The sequence below is a fragment of the Chinchilla lanigera genome, unplaced genomic scaffold, assembly GCF_000276665.1.
Source record: "Chinchilla lanigera isolate Chin_1 unplaced genomic scaffold, ChiLan1.0 scaffold00043, whole genome shotgun sequence".
NCBI lineage: Eukaryota > Metazoa > Chordata > Mammalia > Rodentia > Chinchillidae > Chinchilla > Chinchilla lanigera.
In genome coordinates, this window is record NW_004955444.1 from 17,248,536 (window position 1) to 17,266,237 (window position 17,702).

A 17,702-nucleotide genomic window follows, 5' to 3' on the forward strand; every position below is an offset into this window, starting at 1 on the left:
ATAGTGCACAGCAGCCTGTCGTCCACCAGAGGGCCCCCTAGTACTGGGGGATGCGTCTGTCGCGGCGCCAGTCAGAACTTGGAGAACAGTACGCCTAACTGGAGGTTGCATCAGCCGTTTGGTGCTGTTCTGTGGACCTCAGTGTCTTTTCACGTTTTAGGCAGGGTGCCTGACCCTGAAATCAGTTAGAACTTTTATTGACTAGTCTCTACTTTTAATTTTAAAGCTAATAAACACAAAAGTATCACTGTAAAACATGTTCATAAGTAACTGGTAACTAAAACTTTCTAAAGAGGGAAAACAAAAAAATTGAATACTTTCAATTTAGAAAATGAATATGTCTTTAAAATGCCTTTAATCAATATTATCTTCGTACCTATTTATAGAAATTATTGATACCTTTACCACTACATCATGAAATCCTAAGTATTTAATACGTGATTAATAGAGAAAATCAGATTAAAGCTCTGTTAAATAATTTATATTATCAATACAAAGGTATACATGATCTGTTATACTGATCCTTTTTCCTTCCCCAAAATCAGGTCATATGCGAGGTTCCCTGCTTACCCTACAGAGACTGGTTCAACTGTTTCCTAGTGATACTTCCTTAAAGAATGACCTTGGTGTGGGATATCTCTTGATAGGAGACAATGCCAATGCCAAGAAGGTGTATGAAGAGGTAGGCATCAGTCTTCCATTAACAATGTCAAGTTATCTTCAATGTTAAGTCCTAATGGTATTTTTTTTTTTTTTTGCAATTTACATATAATATGCCTAGTCCCTCATTCCCTTTAAGGTTTTGTTTTGTTTTGTTTTGTTTTGTTTTGTCTTTTTGAGACAGGGTCTCCCTATGCAGTTCAGGCTGACCTTGAGCTCATTTTGTAGCCCAGACTGGCCTCGAACTTGCAACAATCTTCCTGCCTCAGCCTCCCTAGTGCTGTCCCTTTAAGTTTAATAGCATATATCATTAGAATTTGCATATTTGTTTTTATGTTGCTTTTTTATTTTTGTCTTGATCAGATTTTAAGTTTAAGTTAGCAAAGCCTTCAAATTTTTGTAAGACAAGGGGCCACTGAGTCTGTTTTGCCCATCAGCAAATACAATATTCCACATGGAATTATTTTATGATCTGCAGCAGTTCCTTAGGAGATGGCATAGATTTTAACACTGTAGGCTCACTCCACACTGCATAGGTATTAGCGATGCCATATAAAGCAAAGGTCTTATTTCTGCTCTCTCTGAATATATAAAATTATAACAAGGGTCAAAAGACACCTTCAGAATTCACTAATTCTCAGGGAAGCATCCACAGCAATAAGCAGAGGAAAGCACCACTTTGTGAGTGGACCCGGTCCCCAGACTGAGATTAGAATTGCTATACTTGGTAGCATTTTAAAAAGGGAAACAATCATATTGGCTAACATGGAATAGTCACATTTCGATGAAAACTGCACCACCTTGCAAACCATTGATCCCCAGTCAAAAGCAAAGAATAACAAGGAAACAGATTCATCTTCCTTTTTTTCTTTTTTTTTTTAGTATTACTTTTTTATTGAATTTGTTAATGTTATAGAGTTCTTGCACAGCTAAACTGTGCCTGAGAGTCCAAAGAAAGAAATGGTACAATGGACTGCCTCATCCACCCATCATATAGTATTTTAAAACTTGATTCATGTGCATTTTTGCAATTTCACATCTTTTAAAAAATTATAAGAGCTGGAATTGAAATCTGCTGCAGGTCTTCAGCTTTCCAGTACAGTGTGCCATTAAATAAAACTTCATGTTCACCTCACTTCACCTCTCAATAGCGTTATGTAGGAAAATGCATACTTTGCAAGGAAAATACGTGGTTCAGGATCCAGGAGATTACTTGTGTTTGGTTCCCAAATGAAGTCTTCTGCTTAACCAAGGATCTCTTCCTTTCCCGTAATCCTCCAAACTGCCTTGGCTGGCTCAGCTACTCACCCAAGTACCCCAGAAGGCAGGCATCGTACCTGCCACCTCAGACGCTGTCAGCATTACTGCTCGCACGTGGCCAGCCAGTGGGGCCGTCCGGGGACTGTCTACGGCCGCCTGGGCCCCGACCCCTACACCCAGCTGCTCATCTTCTTTCTCCCGCCTCTCTCCTGCAGGGGCGCTCACTTCCCTCGCACTGCAGTTCATTTGCCACCCTGTTTGTGTTGTGCCGGATGAATCCCATTGCCGCCTGAAGGAGCCTGAAGGAGCCCGTGTTCTAGGTGTTTGGGACTTAGAGGTTATCTAGTAAACCATCCATTATAAGGTGGAAATCCTTTGAAAGGCATCCTTGCCAGAGGTTCAAAAGTCAATGCCCTTCTGCAAAGTGAGTACTCTGCTTTATATGCCCAAGAAGCTCACGTTCTGCAATCTCCCTCTAGACTGGACTTCTAGTACAAACGAGGAAAAGATTATATAGTTTGACATTTGTAAAAACTTGTGTCACTCTACCTTTGTCTCAAAGAACACTTTTAGAGAGGCTATCTGTCTTAGTTACTTTTCTCTCCTTGCTGAGACAAAATACCTGGCTCTCAGAACTAAGGAAGGGAAGGTTTATTTAGCTCACAATTTGTGGAGGTTTCAGTCCATAGTCACCTGGTTCCCAGGCAGCATGGCACATGGCAGAGGGCAACTGTTCATGCAGGCGGGAGAGACCAAAGCAGCAAGAGCAAAAAGGGAGGAGTGGCTGCAGGCAGCCTCTTTTCTCCCTTACATATGTAAACTATACGCCCAAGGGCAGGTGTAGCACTCACATCTGTAATCCCAGCATTGGACCATGAACCAGTCATAAACTCTAGAAGCCCACCCCATGATTGCATGAGGCTTCGGGAGGACATCCAGACACAAACTATAACACTATCTGTGGACTGATAAATTTAAAGTTTTTAGTGTACCTAGAAAATTGGCTCCTTTAGGCAGTAATGGGATTCAATTGGTACAATTGGTTGTACAGTAAACTTGGTTTATTGGTTGGCAAATAAACTTCAGAACTGGAGAAAACGAATGTGTCTGTATAGCAAAGATGAATCTGTTTCCTTGTTATTCTTTGCTTTTGACTGTGGATCAATGGGTTTGCAAGGTGGTGCAGTTTACATCGAAATGTTAGTATTCCATGTTAGCCAATATGATTCTTTCCCTTTTTGAAATGCTATCAAGTATAGCAATTCTAATCTCAGTCTGGGGACCGGGTCCACTCACAAAGTGGTGCTTTCCTCTGCTTATTGCTGTGGATGCTTCCCTGAGAATTAGTGAATTCTGAAGGTGTCCTTTGACCCTTGTTATAATTTTATATATTCAGAGAGAGCAGAAATAAGACCTTTGCTTTATACGGCATCGCTAATACCTATGCAGTGTGGAGTGAGCCTACAGTGTTAAAATCTATGCCATCTCCTAAGGAACTGCTGCAGATCATAAAATAATTCCATGTGGAATACTGTATTTGCTGATGGGCAAAACAGACTCAGTGGCCCCTTGGCTTACAAAGTTTGATTAAAGGAAACATCATGTATCTCAATAATTCTAGATATTATGAATATAGAGAATTGTCCAACTATAGTGCAAATATACATTATTTTACTGCTATCAGGAATCACAAACATGGAAATGTAGATTTTCAGCCTTCTGCCTTCCCTACTCTTCCCTTCCTTCCCTTCTCTTTTCTTCCTCTCCTTTCCTGTGGATTTCATCTAAAATGTACACATTTAAGGAATGTACATGAAATCATGTCACTGCACAAAGAATGGCCATCATCAGGAAATCAAATAACAACAAATGTTGGCAAGGCTATGGGGGGAAAGGGAGCCCTTCCTCAGTGCTGCTGGGAATGTGAGCTAGTACAACCACTTAGGAAATCACTATGGAGATTCCACAAAAAACTGAAAGTAGGAATTCCATTTGACCCAAGTCTTCCCTTTCTAGGTATCTTCCCAAAAAAGTTAAGACATCATGTTAGAGTGATCCATGCATACTCATATTTAAATTTATAACAACGCAATTCATAATAGCTAAATCTTGGAAGCAGACTAAATATCCATCATCAGATGAACGTGTGAAGAAAATGTGGTGTTTACACGCAGTGAAGTATTTATTACTTAGCCATAAAGAAAGATAAACTTGAGTCATTTGTGGGAAAATGGATGCACCTTGAGATCATAATGTTGAGTGGAATAAATCAGACACATAAGTTTAAATATTGCATGGCTTCTCTTACATGAGAAAGCCAAAGTATAAATAAATAGCAAAATAAAAGGCAGATCATTGGAAATAGGGAGATGGATCTTTCTGAAAGATAGGATGAAGAGATGGGGTTGGGGAGGGAAGGGTGACAGAAAGGAGTTAGCATTTGTTATGTCCGTGTACCAACTCCACGCCAGGACTGTAGGCATGCACTGCAAACCCGTGCCCAAAAAGGAAGGCGATCAAAAGACAGCTGGGGAAGGGTGAGAATGGAAAGGGGATAAGTAAAAGGAACTAAGATACTTACAGGCACCAGTTTCCCACAAGAAATATAAACATTATACACTACAAACATGTGCTGCTACTAATAATAATAAAACAATAAAGAAATGAAACATCCAAGTCTCAGAAAAACTATCCGTGAGTTTTATAAATTTATTGAAAAACAAAACCATTGTGAAGAAAAGTAAAACTTCCTTCCTTCCATCTTTCCTTCCTTTCTTCCTGCCTCCCCCCCTTCCCCTTCTTTCTTTATAGAATTCTTCCATATTTTCTTCTCTTTCCCTCTCTCCCTGCATCCCTGTTTCTTGTTCTCCTTTCATCTAAAGAACCCATCAAGTGCTTTCTGGGTGCCAGGCATGTGGGAGGTGGAGGCAGGATCGGAGACGGCCCCAGTCATTGCCACCACGCTCAGGACGCGCCCTCCTCACCTTGTTAGAACTGTGCTCCGTGTGTGCATCGCTACTGCCTGAAGCGCTTTGCTTTACTTTGAAATATAAAATTTATTTGCTGTTGTTTATTTGCTTAGACCCAAAATCTCATCTGGTTGAGCATAAAAGGAAGTGCAGAGTCTAAAGTATAGTCATATTATACAATCGAGTGAGTTTCTTTTTAAAGAATCATTAATAGACTGGAAATAAGTATGGGGTTTGCTTTTTTTCCGCCTCTCACATCCAAGTTAATAAGCTGTGTCTAATGGTTTCTCTTTCCTTAACCAAAGTTTACTCTGACATATTTATCTCCATCAAAATCATTTTCAGAAAACCAATAATTGGAATTTTTATTTTTCTTCACGTTGTTTTTTAGTTTTGAGTAAGTTTATAAAAATCATTGACAGCTCCCTTGCTGACTTTTTGTTGCTTCATATCCACAGAGAGACCAGCTTTGGAATGGTTGGGTGTAGGCTGCTCACCGTAGATTGTGGAAGCTCCTCTTGTGGCTTCCTTCGAAGTCAGTGACACTGCAGTGACCCCAGCCGCCCACAGCCCAAAGCCAAGCGTCATTCCTGAGGCTTTCCTGATCTTTCGCTTCACATGTATCTTTTCCTCAGTCAACTTCCACTTATTAAACTCCCCCCACACTGGCCCAGAAATGGTAGTTAATGAAACGGACACACACTGTTCCTTCATGCCCTGTGCAAGCTCATGCCAAATCGTTTGTCTCTATTTTCCTTCTTGAATAGCTTTGAAATCCCCTCCATCTTAACCTAGGCACTCATCCTCTCTTGCTGGGACTAACATGGGTCTACTCTGCTCAGCTTTGCTCTTTTCTGGCCTTCATCAACTCAAAGCAGAATCTAAGCATCTCCCTGGTTTCCGTCACTCGGAGCAGTCATCTCTAAACGTGTTTGTTTACTCTCCCAGGCAAGAGCGTTCAAGCAAACACCTTAGGCACGTTTGCTTATGGATTTATATATTTCCTATATAGGTACATGCCCTAATATAGCATGTACTTTATAAAAAGCATATGTACCCAAATAAGCTTTAAAAATAAAATGAAATATTTAAATTGTTTCAAATTTTAACTGATGAAAAAATCATGTTCATTAAAAAGTAATATTCTGATAATATGATTACAATAATCCTCCTTTAACTGTGGTGGATACATTCTGAGACCCAACGTCAGTGCCTCAAAATCAAAGATAGTACTGAGGCTCATGTATGTGGCATATTACAGTGAAGCATCAGATCCATTAGCACTTAAGATAAGAGTTACTTGAAGAGAAGCATTGTGACACCGCAGTAGTCACTCTTGTGACAGAAATGGCTACTGTAGCTATCATATTAGTTTTCCCATTGCTGACGCAGCACCCAGTACCCATAAGTTAAAGGAAAAGAGTTTTACTTGGTTCATGGTTTTAAAGTATTCAGTCCATGGTTGGCCGGCTCCAAGGCAGAAACATGGCAGAAGGCCATAGCAGAGCAAAGGTGTGCTGAGAGATGGAGCAGGAGAACAGTGCCAGAGAGGAAGGGGCTACATACTGATATAGTACCCCAGGCCGTGCTCCATAACCCACACAAACACACTCAAAGTGTGCTTTCCAAAGAGGTTGCCCCCAAGCCAATCAACTTGACAGTTAAGCTTAACCATCTCATCCTGTCCTCTAACAACATGACATACAGGGGCATCTCCTTAAACTATACTCCAGTAATCACAATAATAAGTTAGCCCTTTTACTTACCATGATACAACAATCTTACACAGAAATGAAAACTCAATAATCCCTTTCCCAAGTCTCAACAGTTCCAGCAGTTTTCAAAAGTCTAAGTGAAATAAACGAGACACATACACTTGAATGTAACAGTTTCTTTTATCTGAGAAATCCAAAATATAAAGACCCAAACAAAGGGTGGATAATAAGGAGGGTGGTAGATCTTTCTCATGTGGGGAGGAGATTAAGAGATGACAGGAAAGGATGGGGAAGGAGAAGGAGTTAAGAAAAAGAACCAGAATATGTCACAACCAGAATGTGCCAGCTCCTCACAGGGCACAGACTCCTATTGGAGACATGTGCTGATAAAAAGTTAAAACTGAAAAAAACCTCTTCTGAGACTGAAGACAAACTTTTAGCTGTGAAGTTCTATAAAAGTCAAAAACAAGATACATAATCCCAAGGTACAATAGCACAGGGTCCACGTTCCCATTCCAAAAGGGAGGAAAGCGGAGGATGGAAAAAACTTGTATGAAAGTAAGAGTGAAACCCAGCGAGATAAACATCATGTCCTGTAGCCTCATATCCAGCATCCGGGGCACACGGTAGTGAGACATGAGTGACGGGGGACATGGGTGGCCCTACCTCTGTGACCTTGCTATTTGCAGCCCGCATGGCCTCTCTTCCTTGGTCTGGGTCCACTCACAGCCTGCAGCTTTCCTCAGCAAACATTCCACCTTCCTAGAATCTCAAATTTCCTAAGGTCTTTACTGTACTCTTGCCTTCATTCTCACAGCTTCACTCATTGCCCTCTTAGGGGCTCCTTGCCTGCTTTCCTAGGCCTTCCTTTGAAAACTTGGTGGAAGCCTCTCTAATCCCATTCTGCATGCTGGTAAAATCAACATCATGTGGACAATGTCAAGTTCTGCTCCCAGCAGTGGTAGTAGTCAGGGCCCCGGGGACCATGGTGGCAGTGACCTCTGAGTGCCTGGGTGGTGGAATATAGACAGTGAAATGAATCCTGGAGAAGCAATTCTGTGGGTGACCCTTCTCAAACAGAGGCTCAGGGACTCTTCTGAAATGAAAGTTTATACTTTTACACCTTCAAGCCTGTAATGGGTCAAGTCTTGCTGATTTCTGAGATACCTTCAAGGCATCTTTCTTCTCGTCCCAGTACGAAATACTTTTTTCTTTAATCGCAGTAATCTCCTCAGCAGCCATACCTCCTTTGGCCCCAACTTTAAATATGATTACTTTGGGCCAAAATTTAAGATTTTTCACATTTTTCTCTTCTGTTTTTGTACCCAATTCTCACTATAAATTTGTCTAAAAGCAGCCAGCAGTACTCACACCACATCCTAAATGTTAAAATGCCTGGAAATTTCCTCTGACAAGTCAATCAGCCCACCACCCATAATCTCTGTCTCTTCCAAATTCTCAAGACATGGTCAGAATGTAGACACTTTTTTTTTTTTTTGTCAAAGTGTAAAATTAGTGGCTTCTAGTCAATTGCCAATGAAGTCCTTGTTTCCAACTGAAGCCACGTGAGCCCAGCCGTTATCATTTGCTTTCCTGTCAACATTCTGATCCTCTGAGGTCTGACCAGAACCAGCCGTCAGGTTGTGCTCACAGCTTGGGCTTCTCTGGTTCACATCTCTAAACTCCTGCAAAGCACTTCCAAAAGCTTCTGAACCACATGGTAAAGTAGGACCAAAGGAATGGCCCTCCCTCTCTGGGGCCAATTTCATGTATCAGTCAGCTTACCCATTCGTGGGGCGAGTTACCCAACACACACAGTTTGAAGGAGGAGAGGTTTGTTTGACTCCTGATTTCAGAGGCTCCTGTCTGTGGTCAGCTTACTTTGAGGTAGAAGTATTGTTGCAGAACGGAATGGTCTACAGACTTGCTTATTTCATGGCAGCCAGGAAGCAGAGCAGGGTGATAGCAGCAGGGAGGAACAGACCAGGGACCAGACACAGAGCCCCAGACCACACTTCCATGAACATTAACATATGTGCTTTACTAATCCCCTAAATGATTCCTAAGCCAATCAAGTTGACAGTTAAGCTGAACTGTCACAATAATTAATTTTGTCCATTATCTGTGATGATGACTGTGTGCCTACTACAGGCAGAAATGTAGCTGTAATAATTATAATAATCCCTTCATGGCGATGTGGCAGATGCATGATCCATACCTTTTCAGTTCAGTTCCAAAGGTAATGACTAAACTCCTGCTCAGGATCTGCCTTGGGGAGACAGTGCTATGGAAGGTGCAGAAGTAGCCGAGCCTCTGCTTCCAGAGGTCTCTAGGAAGAAACGCCCAGTATGCGTTTAGCTGACCCATCCCTGCATTTAGCACAGAGTCTTTTTTTTTTTTTTCCTTTTTTTTCCTTTTTGGTTTTTCTCCGGTGCCGGGAACTGAACTCACGACCTTGCGCTTGCCAGGCAGGCGCTTTGCCGCTGAGCTAAATCCCCAGCCCCTAGCACAGAGTTCTTGAGGACCCTCTGTGAAGGTGAGCAATGTGCCATACAGACAAAACCTCTATAGAGAAAATAGAGGAAATAAAGGATATGATAGTTCAGATGACTGAGTGCAGTGAAGAAAAACGAGCCAGGGTAAAATGAGCAGTCCTGGGGCCAGGGTCTGTTTTAGTAGTGGGGTGGTGGTCAGTGGTAGGCTTCACTGAGGCGGTGAGCTCTGAGCAAGGGCTCCTTCCTTCCAATAAGGAGTGAGCCATTTGCGTGTCTGAGGGAAGAGTGTGTGAGCCAGAGGGGCACTGTGAGCACGAAGGTCCTCAGCAGGGCTGCCTTTGACTATGAGCAGCAAGGAGGAAGCCAGAGAGGTGGAGGAGCCCAGCCCAGGGGAGGCCTTGCAAGTGGTCCCCAGAGCTTGGTCTTTCACTCTGGCTGAAATGGACCAAAGGAGGGATAGGATCTGACCCAGGTCTGCGCAAGTTCCCTCCTGGTCCCCCGTGGAGAACAAGGAGCAGAGCGTTGGCAGTTAAGGGCTCCTGTACAGGTGGGGAGGGATGATTCGACTTGGGCAGGGTGGCAGTGGTGAAGGAAGTGGCATGCCTGTGGGTCTGAATGTACTTTGAAGGTCTTGTTGGCTGGAGTTTGAATGGATGAGGTACAGGTTCTGACTCCAGCTGAAACATGACAGCACGGGCCCTGTGAAGTCAAGCCCACGGTGTCCCCTCTCCCTGCGCTTTTCTCCGCTGTGTAAGTCTCCGTGCTGGCCACGGTTTTCCTTCTCCTACTCCGACTGGTGGTAGAACAGTCCAGACACACATCTTTTCTCTACGTCCTCTCAACTCAGACCTTCATCTTCCTCTTTTGTTCCAAAAATTCATTTGTCTAAGCAGCTTTTCAAGTTGAATATTGTTGTGTTTTGATTTCTCACTGCTAATATTTAATTTAGAGGCATTTTGTGTGATTTATCTTTAGATCATAATAAATACATAATAATAAACAGTGATGTGGATGATGTGAAATATTTACCTGGATTTTATCACAGAATACTGGATTTGCTCACCAACATCATTCTCAGTTCTTAAAACACTTTGAGTGCTAAAGAAATTTGTTTAGTGGGTGGACCCTGATAGAAAGTACTATGAATGCAAATCTAAATTTTCTCTTAATTAAGACAGTGTAGATGGCATTATACAAAACAATATGTAATAACCATCCAGAATTGTCTTAAAGCATAGCAGATTTAGAAGTTTTCCCTAATCACTAAAAACAAAAAACAAAACAAAAAAAACCCTGAAGTCATATCAACTGACAGATACTTTAATTTGCATTGTTAAAGTGGTGCTTCAACAGTTCCTGCGTTTTCACACATTTCTTTTTTTCTTGAAGAACCAATGTGTATATTTGAAAGCATACTGATTTGAGAGGAAAATTTGCCCTGCAAATTTCCTGATTGCAGTGAGATTAAGTACTGTGGTGTTTTAAGCTGTAGCGTTGTAATCCGATCTGAGTACAGCAAACTAATTGAAATTTGCTTTAACAGTCATGTGTACAATTTATAATGTATCACAGTAGCTCTTTGCTGTCTTTGAGTGTAGGTTCTGAATGTGACACCTAATGATGGCTTCGCCAAAGTACATTACGGCTTCATCCTGAAGGCACAGAACAAGATTGCTGAGAGCATCCCCTATTTAAAGGTGATTGTCGCTGCTCTTCCTTTTCACCTTTTAGTTCCTTCGAGTCACTCAGACCTCCTTGATGGTGCCTTCTAGATTGATTGGCATGCATGGCTGAGTCTTTTCATCATCGGAATGTACCCCCCTCTGACCATGACATTCACAGGCAGTGTGACCTCCACGGAACTGACAGTGTCATACGTAGAAATACCAACCATGTGAGCAGAGGCTGTTTGGAAAAGGCTTTATGAAAAAATTAATAAAACTAAACCTGTTATACTTTACAAATGATGGCCAAAGTAGATAAAAATTATTGACACAATATTTTAAAAAGTGAACAATCCTCAAAATGCTTCTTTTACAAGTTAATTATATATTGCAACTTCTCAGAAAAGGGCTTATACTAACCTAAATAAAGTGAGGTGACAGATGCAGCCTGAATAGGTCAAACCCCCCAAAAGCATATCTGGTGCCTGAAAAGATTAAAATTACAAGGTACTGTTCTGTTCTCTCACATATGTAATGGAGTCCTTGTTAGAAAACTGAATCTCATTTGGTCTCACTTAAGACTGTCCAACGGAACTTTCTGCCGTGATGGAAATACTTCTCCATGTTCTCTCCTGCAGGGGCAAGTAGCCACGTATGACCACTGAGCATGTAAAATGTGGAACTGTGACTGAGGAAAGGAATTTTAAGCCTTAATTTTAATTAATTTTGACTGAAATAGTGACATGTACCTAACAGCTACCGTACTGAGCAGGTTAGAAGTCGCAGTGTATTCCACTTCTGTAATCTCTCTCCTTTACATGACTTTAGAAAGCCCAAATAGTAACCCACTGATTACAAATATTTGTGTGTTTTATTTGGCCAGTACAGTTCTATTGAAAAAAAAATAAATAAATTGTTTGCCTTGAGAATCTGAACATGTTGTGTGATTATATCCATTTCTAGCTGCTTTTGAAAGGTGTTATCCGGCCCATGACCCTGGCCCAGCACTCTGAGATGGATACGTGCCCCAGTTTGCCCTGGCTGTTGGGGCCCTTTGTAAATCCGTATAGTCCTTGCCAGGGTCCTGCAGGCACGTGTGTTCCTGTGATTTAAAGTGTTCTCCTTACCTGTCCTCTGACAATGGAGGGCCCAACTGTACTCTTTCACCTTTAGAGATAGGAGTTGTGGTTAGTTAACAAGCAAGGGTGTTGGAGTATCAGTCAGTCCATCGTGTCATGTACTACTTTCTAATATTATGTAAATAAAAGTCCTCCCTAGGAGGGGAAAGGGACTTCTCATGAAGAGGCTTCAAAGTGGAAGATTCTTAGAAAACAAGTCCTTGACATTTAATATTTTTGATATTTGTTGTTCTTTTGGTTTTCTAAGTTAATTCTCTTGATCTAATATTCTTCCATCCTCTCTTTGTTTTGAAACATAAATTTCAATTTTAGTCCTTATGTAGGAAATGGGGAGAAATGAAGTAAATTTAATGAAAAATAAAATTTTTAAGATTTCAAATGTCTTCAATCCCTCTATGTTTTATAAGAAATTTCATTAAAAAATCATGACATGTTTGTTGAGTGTAAAGAAATATGACTTGCAGCTAGGGTGCCATTACTTTAGACACGAGCAGTTAAACATTTGGGTACAGAAATAGAAAGACTCTACATGACATATGGTCAGATTTGGAGAGCAAAATAAATGTGAGACATACCCAGCCAGAGAAATTATTTGGAATACTGAAGTATGATTGCTCCCACACTGGAGATACACAAAATATTCTGCTAATTTTATAGCTATTCCACTAATTGTACAATTAATTATAAATGTTCTGTTAAATTTAGCTTTATGATTTCCTTTTGCTTCTACATCATAAATGTTGACCAGTAATCTCACTGCCAGATTTTGATATTAAATGTTTTTCTAGTTCTTAGATTTTCCTATAGTATACAATATTCTATGTGTAAGAAAAGCTACATAAGGAATGAAAATTGGCAGATACTTGATTCTGTCACAGATCCTAACACTGCTCTTTCTACAGGAAGGAATAGAATCTGGGGATCCGGGCACTGATGACGGGCGGTTTTATTTCCACTTGGGGGATGCCATGCAGAGGGTTGGAAACAAGGAGGTAATGAGTTCTTGGCTTTTTATTCACTCTAACGGAAGATGATGTGTTTGTGTGTGTGTGTGCAGGTGTGTGTGCAGGTGTGTATGGGGTTTGTAGGAGAGGATTACAATTGAAAACGCATTTTGTAAACAAATTTTTGAAGGGAATGATTTAAACAGTTAGCTATATGTACTATCTTCAAAATAACCCAACAATTCAAGCTTAATCCTATTAAGAATTTTGGGGATTTGGTTTTCATAGTTTATTTCAAGAAATCAGCCAAATAACTACAAGCATAGCTTTTAAACTGGTGAGTGTGTGTGTATCTGTGTCTTTGTGTATCTGTATATCTGTTTGTGTCAATGTATATAGAGAAATAGCTGTTGTCTTAATAAAATTCTTTAAAATTACAAAATGAAGACATGACTTAAATTGCTTGAATTTTAAAAATATTTTAATGGTTTTCCTAGATAACTTTTTGTTTCATTTTGGAATTTAAAAATAGTTATCCTTAGAACGAAGTCTTTGCTCAACCTATGTGCAGGTTGATCCTGATGGTTAACTGTGTAACTCACCTTCTGAAACATTAAATGCCAAGTGTGAGATGAATGTAATGACAGGTACTGACATAAAATAATGTAGTAACTAAAACAAGTGACGTATTTTCTTTGTTATTCCTACTTTTTTCCTGAGCGCAGTTGTCAGCTTCCATAAACACAATGTTGGATCATTAATTGTGACATCACGTACTATCGATTCCAAGCCCTCCCCACAGTCTGCCATGATTTATGTGACACTGCGGGATGACCGCGTCTTCCTCTTCTACCCTGCACATTGCAGAGCTCCCCGGCTCAGCTGTACTTAGAGTTGGTAGCTAAAGGGGTGAAGTGAGACACTGACCTTTGTAATTAGTGCGTTCTGTGTATGTGTTAAAGTGACCTCTAAGGACGACACAGCTTCAGATTTCTAAAGTAACTCACATGCTACCATCTGGACAACGGAGGGTTCGGAGAAGCAGGAGGGTTTGTGATGGGATAATTGCCCGTGACACACATGAACAAATTTGTGGTAACAGAAGATTAGATTATTGACCCTGTTTTCATTGTACCTTTACATTAATCTCTACCTCTCCTCCTCTAATTTACCAATCAGTTGACTAAACTAGCATGAGATGTTAGAAGGCAAATAAGGCAGATAAAATTGCTGATTAGTAATTATTTTTGTTTTCCTTCATTCTTTTAGATGTAGAAAGAATTCTTTAAAAGGAAAGGGAGAAGAAAGATTTTGCTACAGTATCTCACACTGGATAGATCTTTGTGTCTGATTGCCATTGATATAATTGTCAGTAATTAATTTATCTTTGAACATTTCAGGAGCCACAGCAAAGACAGATAAAAGAACTCTATGATTTGTCTCACATCTTAGATGAAAACAGCTCTTACTTCAAGGACAAAGAATTCACTACCAAACACTTGTTAAGGGCTTGGTATTTGAACCTATGGGACTATTCTACCAGTTTAATTAACATTAATATGCGAAGGACAGCATAGTTCTTGAATTTAAAGTGTTCACAAGCATTCATCATTACAGAGAATGGATAAGGCCTGTAGATGCCTTTCAGTACTTTCCTGATACTAGGTGTTGAGTCTGCACCTGTGAGGTGCAATAGCAGGAAGCCACCTCCCTTCATGCTTCAGGCACGGACTTCTCACTCTGAAAGAGGATGGATGCCTGAGAGCAGACCCCCAGCCCTGAGGCTAATGATCACATGGTTTTGAAGAAAATCATTGTGGTCAGAGACAAACCATGATAGTTTTTCAGTAGTTCAGCTTTAGTAGTTCCTAGTATTTCCATAACTTCCAAATCCACATTCTAGCTTCCTTTCTAATCTCATTCTCAAAGTGCAGATTCATGCCTACTGCCTGCTTGGTTTCGCCACATGGATGTCACAGAGGCAACTCACTTGTGTCCCTCTAAGCCATTGTTCTCTCCTGGGCAAACATTTTTCCTCATATTATGGGCTATCTCCTCACTCTCTTGGTGGTTTCTCTTGCTGTGCAAAAGCTTTTTAATGATATCCCACTTGTTGGTTCTTTGTGATAGTTCCTGTGTAATCGTGGTTTTAGTCATACAACTTCTGCCTACTATACCATAGTCTTCAAGACTTTTACCTGTTCTGTCTTCCAGCAGGTTTAATGTTTCTGTTTTAATATTCATGTCTTTGGTTCATTTTGATTTTAGTTTAGTGCATGGTGAAAGATATGGGTCCAATTTAATCTTCAGCATGTGCAGAGCCAGTTTTTCCAGCACTGTTTATTAAAGAGGCTATCTTTTTCCAGTGAGTGTGTTTGGCACCTTTGTCAAATATAAGGTGGCTGAGTCTGTCTGGAGTTGTTTCTGCATCTTTTAATCTGTTCCACTGATCTTCAGGTCTTTTGTTGTTGTTGTTGTTGTTTGCCAGTATCATGCTGTTTTTATCACAGGAGTTTTATAGTATAATTTCAAGTCAGGGATTTTGATGCCCTCTGCCTTGCCCTTGCCCAGAATTGCCTTTGCTATTCTCAGTCTCTTCTGGTTCCAAATGAATTTTTAGGATTGTTTTCTCCAGTTCTCTAAAGTATGCTATTGGAACTTTAATTGAAATTACATCAAATCTATATAACAGTTTTAGAAGTATGGCCATTTTTACTATATTCATTCTTTCTATCTAAGAGCAAGGGATAATTTTCATTTTCTGATATCCTCTTCAATCTCCTTCTTTAGCATACTGTAGTTTTCAATGTAGAGATCTTCTATGTACTTCATTAGATTGACTCCTAGATATTTCACTTCTTGTATGCTGTTTTGAAAGGTGTTGTTTCCCTAATTGCTCTCTCAGTTTGTTATTTGTGTACAGGAAGTCTATTGATTTTTGAGTGCTGACTTTTGCTTATTAAATCTAGCAGTTTTTTAGTGGAGTTTTAGGGGTTTTCTGTGTGGAGTATCATTTCATCTGCAAATAGTGGTAATTTAACTTCTTCCTTTCTTATCATTATTTCTTCCTCTTGTCTAATTGTCTCTGGCTAACATTTCCAGGACTATGTTGAATAAGAGTAGAGACAGTGGACACCCTTGTCTTGTTCCTGATTTTACAGAGAAAGCTTTCAGTTTTTGTCCATTTAGTATGATGTTGGTTGTTGGTTTGTCATAGATGGCCTTTCTCAGATTGAGATAAAGACTATCTATTCAATTTTCTGTAGGGTTTTTATCATTGATGAGTGCTGTACTTGTCAAGAGTTTTTTCTGCATCTGAAATGATCGTATAAATTTTGTCCTTGGCTTGTTAATATGGTGTATTACATGTATTGATTTACATATGTTGAACCATCCCTGCATCCCTGGTATGAGTCCCACTTGGTTGTGGTGTATAATCTTCTTGATGACTTGCTGCATTCTGTTTGCCAGTATTTTATTGAGGATTTTTCCATCTATGTTCATTAGGGACATTAGCCTGTTGTTCTCTTTCTTAGTTGGGTCCTTCTCTGGCTTGGTGTCAGGGCAATGCATGCTTCAAGGAATGAATTTGGGAGTGTTGCTTCCCTTTTAGTTTCATTATAGATTTTGAGAAGTAGTAGGTTTTGTCTGAATTTCTAGTAGAATTCAGCAGTGAATCCATTAGGGCCTGGGCTTTTATTTGTTGGTAGGTTTGTAATTACATCTTTGATTTCATTGATTGATATTGTTTTATTTAGGATTTTTATATCTCCTTGATTCCACTTTGGTAGGTCATATGTATCCAGGAATCTGTCCGTTTCTTCTACATTTTCCATCTTATTACAATACAACTTTTCAAAGGAGGTATAGTTGATCTTCTGGATTTTTGCAGGGTCTTGTGATTTCACCCTTTTTATTTCTAATTGCATGGATTAGAACTTTTTCTTTACTGTTTTGATAAGAGTGGATAAGGGTTTGTTGGTTTTATTTAATCTTTCGAAGAACCAGCTCTTCAACTCATTGATTCATTGTATTGTTTTTTAGTCTCCAGTGCATTAATTTCTGCTGTGATCTTTATAATTGCCTCCCTTGTAGGAGCTTTTGGCTTAACCTGCTCTTCTTTTTCTAGAAGTTTGAAGTTCACCATTATGTTGTTTATTTTTGCTTGCTCTGTATTCCTGATATAGGTAATCACTGCTATAAATTTCCCTCTTAGAACAGCTTTCATTGTGTCTCATTAGTTCCGGTATGTTGTATTGTCACTATCATTAAATTGTAGAAACTGTCTAATTTCTTCTTCAGTTTCATCTGTGACCCCGTGGTTGATCATGGGCGTGCTATTTAACTTCTATAGTTTATGAAGTTCTTGTGGTTTCTTTTGCCATTGATTTCCAATTTCATTGCACTGTAGTCTGATAATATGCATGGGTAATTTCAATTCCTTTCCATTTATTTAAGCATATTCTGTGAGCTACTGTATGGTCTACTTTGGGGAACATCCTGTGTGCAGTTGAGAGTGTGTATTCTGATGTTGTGGGATGGAACACTGTTGATATCTACTGAGTCCAGTTTTTCAAAAGTTTGGTTCAGTTCTAATATTTCATTGTGGATTTTTTGTTTAGTCGATCTGTCTTTTTTTTTTTTAACTTATTTTAAAAACAAAACAATGAAAACATATTAACAAACAGACATCCACTTACAAAATAGCATAAGAATAATACAAGCAATACTGAATTACAGACAAAGTGGTAGGAAATTAACAATGGTTGTTGTATTATGTATTGATATCTTCAAAGTGGTTTCTCAGGAAAACAAATAGAGACATGCAAGATTGATCAAATAGTTAATGATTAACT

General features: G+C 39.8%; 1 protein-coding gene across 2 annotated transcripts in view; it reads left to right on the forward strand.

Moving 5' to 3' along the window:
• Window positions 1–17,702, forward strand: part of Asph (aspartate beta-hydroxylase) — a gene marked incomplete in the record, with an annotated part of 204,907 nt that overhangs the window by 132,476 nt on the left and 54,729 nt on the right. For both annotated transcript variants that reach the window (XM_013518174.1, XM_013518175.1), the window contains 3 exon segments: window positions 546–682; window positions 10,698–10,796; window positions 12,805–12,894. In XM_013518174.1, coding sequence (XP_013373628.1) covers window positions 546–682; window positions 10,698–10,796; window positions 12,805–12,894 — 326 coding nt within the window.